General features: G+C 34.7%; 1 protein-coding gene across 3 annotated transcripts; it reads right to left on the bottom strand.

The window, feature by feature from the left end:
• Positions 1-3,407: 3,407 nt before the first annotated feature.
• On the bottom strand, positions 3,408-10,368 carry LOC107776280 (meiosis-specific protein ASY3-like). 3 transcript variants are annotated; one of them, XM_075244598.1, is made up of 12 exons: positions 10,234-10,368; positions 9,660-9,706; positions 8,876-9,289; positions 7,463-8,800; positions 7,229-7,367; positions 6,125-6,259; positions 5,918-5,978; positions 5,628-5,777; positions 5,495-5,553; positions 4,836-4,970; positions 4,414-4,505; positions 3,408-3,787 (listed from the first exon to the last, which is right to left on the bottom strand). In XM_075244598.1, the coding sequence occupies exons 2-12, from the start codon at positions 9,690-9,692 to the stop codon at positions 3,716-3,718; spliced, it is 2,628 nt and encodes an 875-aa protein (XP_075100699.1). In that variant the 5' UTR covers positions 9,693-9,706; positions 10,234-10,368; the 3' UTR covers positions 3,408-3,715. The 3 variants fall into 3 exon arrangements, with proteins under 3 accessions (XP_075100699.1, XP_075100697.1, XP_075100698.1); XM_075244596.1 differs by having other exon boundaries at positions 7,463-9,289; XM_075244597.1 differs by having other exon boundaries at positions 7,463-9,289; positions 10,257-10,333.
• Between the last annotated feature and the right edge of the window lie 211 nt (positions 10,369-10,579).

Raw genomic sequence — 10,579 nt, 5'->3', positions numbered from 1 at the left:
TCAATCTAAAATTCAGCTACAATCAAGTTTAATCTTCACCAAACACCATCAAAATTGAGATATAAACTCCAAGCAATATTCTCAATTGTTTGCAATAACACCCAATACAAATAAATAATGATTTTTGAAAATCCAAATTCGATTTCAAAGCTTCAAAGCTCTTTTATGGCTGTCAATGGTGGAGAGTAAAATACATTCAAAATTTATTGATTGACAATTTCAATTTGAATACCAATTGTGCAACATGAAAGGAAATTGCTAAATTAAAACTCTATAGTAAAACGATTGAAATCCATTGATGAATTCCATTAAAAATATATACAACATGAAAGGATAAAAACTAGAGAATATCAGAGGAAGAAAAATTAGGGAAAGAATAGAGAATGAGAGATAGAGAGACGGAGAGAGAGAGCGCAGGAGAGAGAGAACAGGGATGAGAAATAACTGATTCCTTATTCAATTCCTAATTTAAAGGGATACTTATTTAAAACTAACTAGTATTATCATCCGCGCGAATGCGCGGACACTAACTATGTAATATATTTGAGTTATTTGGATTATATGTAAATAATCTTAAAACTTAAACTTTCTCTATTAAATATAGATAATCATTGGATATTAATTAAGAAACACTACATGAAAAAGATTAACCATTTCTCAAATTTCCTAGATATAATTCTATTTTTTTTATACCATTCTCGTTCTCGCGGGTGTCATTGGATCCTAAAATTAGCCGGGAAGCAAAATAATAACTCATTTGTATAACAAAACAATCAAAGGTTGAGCTATGAAGGATTCTTTGGATACGACTTGACTCTTTTACTACTACTTGAACTCTTATGTTGTGTGTTGATATCTTTCAAAAATTATTTCTATTTTAAAATTTCAGTTTCTAAAACATTATTTTTAAATAATAATTTATTTTATAATAATGTAAGTGAAAATATTATCCTTAATTCAAAACTAATTTTAGTTGGCTATCTAAGAATTTAAAAAATTGTTTAGCCAGTAATTTTTTTTCTAGTGTGACTCCATTTTGATATTTGACATTAACCATATTAAATATCCGAGTTTTTTGAATGATATGTAAATAACCTTAAAATTTAAACCTTCTAGATAATCGTTAGATATCAGTTACGAAACAGTACATGAAAAAGACTAACATTTTCTCAAATCTCGTAGTGATAATTTTATTTTTGCACCATTCTTATTGGTGTCATTGGAATCTAAAAATAGCCAAAAAGTGAAATAATACTCGTATTTATGTCAAAGCACAAAGGTTGACACAATATGAACGATTCTTTGGTTACGACATGACTCTTTTACTACGACTTGAACTCTTATTTGGTATGTTGTTATCTTTCAAAAAATATTTCTATTTTGACATTCCAATTTCTAAAACTTTATATATATATATAATGAAGCAAGTGAAGATATTATCATTAATTTAAAAGTGAAGATATTATCTTTAATTTAAAATTCACGTTAGTCGGCTATCTAAGAATTTAAATGATTCTTTAGCCGGTAAAATTTTATTTCAATATGACGTTATTTTGAGTTTATCGATATCTCTAGCCACATATTTTGAATTTGGAATACCTTATATACAGAGGTGGATCTAGGATTTATACTTTATGGATTCAATTTTTAAGGTTTTAGCATTGAACTCATTATATTTTTAGAGTTATGAGTTCATATCTACTATTTTTATAATTTTAAGAATGTTTTACATATAAATTTTTGCTCAGCGTGAAAAGTTATGGGTTCAATTAAACCTGTTGTCAACACTCTACATCTGCATCTGCCTATATATATACAACTTTTTTGTTCTTTGAATCATTAAATGTTAAATTAGTTGATTGTTATTGTATAACATTGCATACATTATTTTGAAATTGCCAAGTAGTTTTTTCTCAACACTATACTTGGCTTAACCTCAATGCAAACTACTCAAATTGCATTTATATTCAAATTCAGATATCATATCAGTTTGTTAGTAATAGTAATTTTTTTAAAACGACACACAATTTAAATTAAAAAAAATCTAAGATATCCTTGTCTTATAGTCTATGTATTTGAGTTGAAAAAATATTTAAAATCGATAATATCAACTTCCAAATTTTTTATACTTAACATAGATGAAACAGAAGAATAAATTCGTTGTCATCTCTTATTTCTGGTTTTTAGATTTTTCAAACATCTTTTCTATATTTATTTTCTTTTATCTTATTTTTTATGTCTTTCTTCTTTTTTTTTACAAAAAATTAATTTATTTCTCTATAAAAAGATGAGTTTAAATAGAAATTGCCTACATAAAACTTTATTTATATTTTTAGTGTTTAGTTGAAATTCTTCCATATTTTTCTTTTGGTTTTATCTAATTAACCTAAATAAGTGCTCGACTTACCACTTAAATTAAAAAATTGAAGAATGTGTAATTTATATATAATTCATATATATATGTGTGTGTGTATGTATGTATGACTAACATAGTCAAATATAAAATAAAGTTATCATATACTATTTGCATTTATTAGCTTGCCACTTGGCTTACCCACAATGCAATTATATATGGTAACGTTCTTGCTTTAATATATATATATATATATATATATATATATAGAGAGAGAGAGAGAGAGAGAGATTTAAAACTAATTTGTATATAATTGATAAATTGTATATGGCCATGTAATTAAGTTAAAACTTGAGTTAGGAAGGGTAATAAAGTTTCATGTGTAGTATAGGAAGGTAAAAATCCCAATAATATAAAACATATTTCTCAGTCATCTTCCTTCATTTGGAATTACTCGTTATATTTTTTGGTCAAATCTTCTTACTAGCTGCTATTACATTGTCGAACTCAGTAGGAAATGCTTGTTAAGGGAGTAAATACAACTTTTAACTAATACTATGTTTAACACTTTGACTTGAGACTACTTCGATTTGCTCCAATTTTAACCTTGTATTGGTCACAAACATTTGAATGTCTTATTAATGACCCTTGTATTAATGGTTCTGCGTAATATTTAAGTACAGATAACCATTGATGCGCTGCATTTTTGCCGAAACAGCAACTACATGACTAATCAATAAGAATACTACTACAATATCCTACGAGGTTTTGCGTTTGAGTCGTTCTATTTTTCAGAAGGATTATTTCAAGCTCACTTTTGATTCAATTAATGAAAGAAGCTATTTTGACAATTAAAGAATCAGATTTTCAAATGAAATGAGTACTTCTATTCTGAGTACATAAGGCGTAATATAACCTTCTCTCTCTATACAAACCTCAATTGAATAATTCAAGGATCATGAACCAAAGTCATTTTCTTTGGTTGGCTCGTGAAAGTATAACAGGACGATGACCATCGGTCCGAGTCATTAGCTAAATTGAGGAGCCTATTCTCTTAACCAACGAGAAATTTTGCTGTGTTCCCTCCAAGAAGCATAAATCGGGAGAACTTTAAACTTGTCACGACAAGCTACACAGAAGGATTCCGAGAAAGTGCGTCTCTTAAAGAAAATGTTGATAAGTGCATCTATCCAAGTACTAGTGAACTATAGGAAAAATAGACGCCATAAGCCCTGAAAAGAAAGTAAAAAAATCTACTCCTTGGGAAATAATGTAATAGCTATTCTTTACCACGCATTAGAGGCAGATATGCCTAGAACGGTGGTCTTCTGAAACCTCGAGATTGTTGAACAATACCCTATATCAACCAAGGACACCCTCTTTTAAACATTCAGCAACCACAAGTTTCAGCTGACACATCTTCTCTCTTGCCACCTACGTGAATGGAAAACTTGCAGTTAGAGCATAAGTAATACTCATTTATCTCCTCCGGAATTGAAAAGGTCAATGAAGTCTCTAGTTATTCTAATGTGACAGAGTGACTCTTTTTATTTTACTGTTCTAGTGGGTAAAGTTCATTTATTTTAATGTGAAAAACATAGTTTCGTAACTTTACTGTTATAATAGGTAAAGTTTAACAAAAATACGTAAAATTAACCTCGTAGCAAATTGACAAGAAAAGGGCAAATTGAAACAGTACACATGATAGGTAATTGAAGCCACTATACAAGTGTATAAGATGTATAATGGAAACCTGATGAGTGATGAGCACCATTCATAGGTAAAGTTTAATGACAATATGTGAAATTAACCTCGTAGCAGATTGACATGAAAACAGCCAATTGAAATAGTACACATTATAGATAATCGAAGCCACAATCCAGGTGTATAAGGTGTATAATGAAAACCTGATGAGTGATGAGTACCATTCATACCACATCCTAGTCGGCAAAGCAGGTGGGGAGGACTTGGCTTTATTTTTCTTTTTTGGTTTAAGGAGGGAGGGGGGAGCAAAGCTAAATGCAAAGCTGCTCTCCAAATTGTGTGTGCAGGATACTTACATGGTGGATCGAATTAATCCTTCTTTCAGCATAATCAAGCTGAGTCTCAATTGCCTCTTCCGCTTCCAAAAGTAGTTTCCTACTTGATGCTTCTACAATATGAAAATCCACAGAAACATCGGAAGTTAGCTTGTACTCATGATTAGAAGGCACAGGTCCATTATATAACTGTAGCACCGCATCAATGTTTGCTGCCACAAAATGTATGAGCAGCAAAAGCATATTGCAGCAACAAGTCATGGGGAATCTAACATATTTGTTTAACTAGCAAAGAAAGAACATGTTATGTCATCAACTACTAGTCTTCTGTCATCTGGAAGATCTAGTATGCAGTAGATGAAATAATATTCAAGATATAGACAATTGCTGGCTCCGACTAAATAATTATACATTAACAAAATCCATAGAAGATCTTATCATACTTCTCTTTTCCACAGTTGCTTTCACTTCAACTTCGTGTGCTTCTAGAGATTCAAGTGTGCTCTTGCAATCCTGGAGATGCTGATTGACCTCTTCTTTGAATCTTTCGTATATGGCATTCAGATGCTGCTGTTTCTCTGTAAGTAATTTCAGAGTAACTTATTTTTCAGACAAGCAAAAGAACCACATAGCTTTGGAGAAGAGGAATCACAGAAAATCCGGGAAAGAAACGTAGAAGAGCCAAATTTCCGTGTGAATTTGCATTTATGGAAGATAGTATTAATTCCACAAGCTCATCATGTTAAGAAAACAAAATTCTGTAGAAGAATAGTACTACTAAAATATGAGACTAGTCATGCTAGGATTTATGGCACGCAAATCTGATGGATCCTTTCAAAGTGGTAGTTAACAACGTAAATACAAAATAAACTTGTGACACAACTCAAACATGCAGAATAGTCCTCAGCCCAAGGGCATCTGGAAGAACAAGTTAGAACATGTTACTGATAGGAAAACGTTTCCATGACATAAACAAATAGAAAGTAGCAGAATTAAGCTGCCTCAGGCACTCAATTTTGAGCAAAATGCTACACCATGTTCAATTAGAACAACAGAACACAGTAGACTCAAGCAAATTGTTAATATTTTCTTAATGTGTTACCTTGAAGCACTTCTTCTACATGCTTTCTCTTTGATTTATTCAGACTGGTTATCTTTCCCCTGGAATAGAGCAGAATCATAGTTAAAGAGACAGACTCTTCCAAATTGTAACTGCCATTTTATGCTCTACTTACATGTCTGCTTTAATCTGAAACTCGGCATTCTGCAACTGCGTATGTATATTCTCCGCAACAGACTCCAGAATCTCAGCAGATCGTTGGTTAGTAACAGACTTCATTTTGCTTCTAACTTTCTCCAACGAGATAGCAAATAAGGTCATGGCACTGCAAAATGATATTGACGCTCAATGAAATGTTGAAAAAGAAAAACTTCTGAAGGATCTTTTAATTCATTTACTCGGGAAATAGAATTCAGTGCTGAAGAAAGCTTTTAATTTTATTTAATCTGAAAATGCAAGAAATACCTAGTTAGCGCATCCTCTTCATTCTGTGCTAAATACCTCTCAAGCTTCCTACAATCAATTCCTGTTGAATTCATGTGGAGGAAAGAGAGAAAGAGAGACGAAGAGACAGTCTTTAGGGAATGATCAACTGGAAAAGAAAGCAATTTTAAAGGAATAAAACGAAGATCCATCAGACAAGTGGAGAACTTTGAACCAATGGACATAAACCTTTAGAAGAGGCTGCAGCAAGATTAACTCCAGAAAGATTAGCATCATCTTTGTTGAAGAGTCTTTTGTTTGGTCGAGGAGCCTCTTGTTCCTTGGTATTACCGATTTCAGGAGACAGTTGTGTCTGTATACCACCTACATAGATATCATAAAGTAATGAGAACAAATGATTTTGCTTCAGTCAAAGCAGGCGCTTGATCAAGAGGTCGCATACTTCTAAGAAAATTCATTCTATGTTAAGACGGCTAGCTCAACAACCTATTTACTAATAAAAGGTCAGTTCGAAGTTCCCACACAGTGCTCCATCAGTCAAGCAGAAAATCAATCAAATAATATTCATTTTGAATGAAGATCAATACTTTGCCATATCACTTTTTCATGTTAACAGGCACCAAGTACTAAATTCTGTCTGCTTTTGGTGAAGAATCTCCAAAATTTCCAGTGGAAAAAGTAACACTCTCTGGATCTTAGAAGTACCTCAAGATACCAAGTTCAATTTTACTGTGCATTTTCTACTTTTTCCTTAAGCAGTTGATGCATAAGAGACATCTATATGCATCTCTTCAATTTCAGCAACAAATAATCATTTCTAAACAAGAGCAGATCACGATAAATGCCGAATGGGTATTAATACTCAAGCAAACTTTTGACTTTATCTTACCTCTCAAACTACACACTCACTCATAATAAGATATAAATTGAATGAACACATAAGAATTTGAAACTCTATCTCATCAACAGCAGTAAGTTACACCAATTACAAAGTTTAGAAGGGAATTTGGTCCCATTAATAATACACAGAAAGTAATGACATCACTCCTCCACAGCCAGGCAAAATTTTTACTTGAAGCTCCTGCCTCCATGCACCTTGGCCATCAAATGTGACACATTTCTATATACACGCAAAATCTATTTCAACATTGGGAAAACAACCACCACAAATGGGGAAATCAGATGTAAAAGTCATAGATCAGCAGCAAATGTAATTTATGTCCAGTACGGAACATCTGGAGATCTACGATTACTTTTGAAAGAAACTACAGGAACTGAAAAAGACCACAATGAATAAATATATGGACATGAATCCTAAAGCATCAATTTAACCTTGAATGTTTGAACTGTCTTCAGAGCCCTCAGCATCACTTTCCATGGATGACGGTCTAGAAAACCTAAGCTGTGTATCTTCTTCCTTGATAGGCCTTGATTCAGAAAAAGGAGAACTTCCCAATTTCCCTGCATCATCCTGTACATTCGATAAGGAAAAGCAAGAACTCATTACTATAATACTATGACAATCATCACTAGATTACAACTGTTGAGTCAACAGAAGAAGGATACAGATGACTCATCCAATGCATTGGACTTGTATTCTCGTTTAAGTCCATCAAAGCTCTTGACCTTACAAATGCCCTCAGTTTTAGATGTAATATGTTCATGAACATCACCATGTGGTTGCCCCAGATTACTTCTTGGTGCAAATTCAGGAAAAGATTTTCTGCCAGGACCAAATCTCTTGACATTAGAAATTCCCTCAGTTTTAGATGTTATATGTTCATGAACATCACCAGGTGGTTGCCCCAGATTGCTTCTTAGTGCAAATCCAGGAAAAGATTTTCTGCCAGAATCAGAGCTCTTGACATTAGAAATTCCCTCAGTTTTAGATGTTATATGTTCATGAACATCACCATGTGGTTGCCCCAGATTGCTTCTTGGCGCAAATCCAGGAAAAGATCTTCCGCCAGAATCAGAGCTCTTGACATTAGAGATTCCCTCAGTTTTAGATGTTATATGTTCATGAACATTACCATGCGGTTGCCCCTGATCGCTTCTTGGTGCAAATCCAGGAAACGATTTTCTGCTAGGTGTTTTCATTGCCAAAGTTGGGATTTGTTCGTCAGAGTCCGAATCCAATGCTTTCCTCTTGGATTTATCTGCTGAGTCTCCATGCTGATCTACAAGTTCTTGCAGATTTCTAAGCTGCTCAGTCATCTCTACAACAGGGGATTCTAGGTTATCAGCATTTGGCTGGTCCATCTCGTCTTTTTTCTCCTCAAACAAAGTAGTACCATTACCAGCTGCAACACCAGGAAATACAAATTTCTCAGCAAGTAGTACTCTTTTATGACTATTGCTTGCGTCTTCACCTTTCATTACGTTGTTCTGCTTGCAAATCTTGGATGCATCCATCTGGTGACTCTTCCTCTTGCCTCTCCTTCCATTTTCCATCAACGAGCTATCAGTGCCAGCATCACATAATGTTCTAGACCACCGATCTTTTGAAAGGAAGGGATTTTTCTCTAAGCCATCCTCCTTACATGCCGGTGGCCTTTTTCTACTGTATGATTTCAACTTAGCAGGAGCTCTTTTTCGAGCTAAAGAACGAGTAACCGGTCTCCTAATAGCGTACTCATGACTTTGAGTATCACTTTCTATAGTATCTGAATTTTGCCTAGGCTCATCAACATGATATCCTGTGTCTTTGTGCTTTGGGTGAGAGGCGTTTGCATCCTGCTCGAGAACTGGAGAATTTGGACACTGCTTGTTTTGGGAAGAAACATTTCCTAAGATCTCCCAAAGCTTCAACCGTAAAGTTTCACTGCCTGCATTTTCTGGTTTGGCATTTTTTCCTTTGACTTCTTTCTCAGGCATTTCTTCCACTGCAGCATTCTCCTTCACCTGCTTTGATTTGTCAAACTGTAAAGTCCTTGTCTGGATTAAGAAAGCCCTTAAAGAACACTCTACTGGTCCTACCTCCACTCTGTTTGATCTGTTGGACATCTCAACTACGCCCTGAACAATTGAAGGTTTCTCTGCTGGAGTAACAGGCTCTAAAGTTGATTCATGGTGGAGGGTTTTAGTTGATATCCAAGGAGATATCTGCTGCTCCGTGGGCTCTCTGGTAGCAGAAGTGCTCCCTATTTCCTTCTTCTTTCTGTCATTCGTAAAATTCCGCTTGTTTCGAGCCACTGTTGTCCCACCATTTTCAGCAGATGTCCCTTTGTTAGAAGTTTTAAGTGCAGCCACGTGCGCGTGATTTTCAGCTTGCTTTGCTTTTTGTGTTCTGCATTTTGCAACTGAATCTATCACAATTCCAACTGATATTTTTCTAGATTGACTCGATGGGTGATAATTGCTGCCAAAACTCCAAGCGTCACTCATAGGGTCCTATCAAGGAAAAAATAAAAGTGATTCTAACATCTATCTTACTAATTAAAACTTTATGAAAATTGCACTCATTCAATGAAGTGGCTTGAGAACCATGAGGTCTCAAGTTTAAACCCCAATGGAGTCAAAACACTAGGTGATTCTTCTCATCTGTCCGAGCCTTGACCGGACGGAATTATCTACCTGTTGAGGTAGCAGGTAAAAAATACAGAGCACCGACGAAATTAGAGATATAAAACTATGGAAAAATCAGTAGGGACAGAGCAAATATGCTTCAGCGAGATCCCATTATAGCATTCAGATGAAAATCTGCAAATTAAATTGCTTCAATTAAGCAACTCAGACTCCAATTACAGAGCTGACCACTTACATCTCGTGAATTTGGCTTCCTGTTGACCTCCATAGTCGCAAATTCAGCTGATCCAAAATGAACCGATTCCGTGAGTGCCGAATATGTAAGCAGAAAGAGAGATTAATCAAGTTTAGCAACAAATTCCACCGTCAAACTTTTATAATTATTGCTTGCATTCAAAACACACACACAAACACGTCTCTCTCTCTCACACACGGACACACAAACACCTCTCTCTCACACACACACACGCAGAGCACAGAATAACTTTGCGTCTCTTTCTCACACACAACTTTTAGAACTGATCTTCCAAAAGAACTTGTAATAGTTAGTTAACGCTAATTCTAGAAGATTACAGATGAAACTTCCAGAAGTTCAATATCCACCCCGAATTCCAAATTGCTTTATTAGAACAATTTCCGGTACTACTACTTCCTTTTTCAAAAACGAAACGCTAAAGCTCTATTAGAGAAGAAGATGAATCAGAGATTAAAAATTTCAAATCTATCAGTGAATGATCCAAAATCTGGTGAATCAAATATAGCCGGCCGGCTACTACTAATAGAAATTGAGCATAGAGTTGTAACCTTACCACTAAATAGAAACGAGATTTACCATGCGCGCCTCCTTTCGTTTCCGACTTGTGAGAAAATAAGCTCGAGTTGACGCTCCACAATCAGCAGAGGATTTTGGGTGCTTTTTGAAATTTAGGAAATGGGTAGCGTACGGGTGAATTCGCGTGTGAGGAAAAGGCGGGAAAAACGAAAGTACGGAGCATTCCCTTTTACTTTCACACTGCCCACTAACTCTGACGTCTCCGGTTTGGTGTTTTTGGAAATTGAGCATCCAAATTTTCGTATAAGCACTTCAAATGTTTGTATTTTGTTTCATTAATTCTTTTGTTGGTGTTTTGGAAATTGATAATTATAATCACGTCT

The sequence above is a fragment of the Nicotiana tabacum genome, chromosome 22 (assembly GCF_000715075.1).
Source record: "Nicotiana tabacum cultivar K326 chromosome 22, ASM71507v2, whole genome shotgun sequence".
NCBI lineage: Eukaryota > Viridiplantae > Streptophyta > Magnoliopsida > Solanales > Solanaceae > Nicotiana > Nicotiana tabacum.
Note: the sequence above shows the minus strand (reverse complement) of the source record. Positions and strands in the feature narration are given on the sequence as shown.

Bases quoted from the DNA above. Each gene is read 5' to 3' on its own strand.
- LOC107776280 (XM_075244596.1), bottom strand. From the start codon at position 9,692: ATGGAGGTCAACAGGAAGCCAAATTCACGAGAT. The intron at 5,979-6,124 runs GTTTATGTCCAT...TGAATTCAACAG, and splicing joins TGCTGCAGCCTCTTCTAAAG to GAATTGATTGTAGGAAGCTT. The intron at 4,971-5,494 runs GTAACACATTAA...AATTACTTACAG, and splicing joins TGTAGAAGAAGTGCTTCAAG to AGAAACAGCAGCATCTGAAT.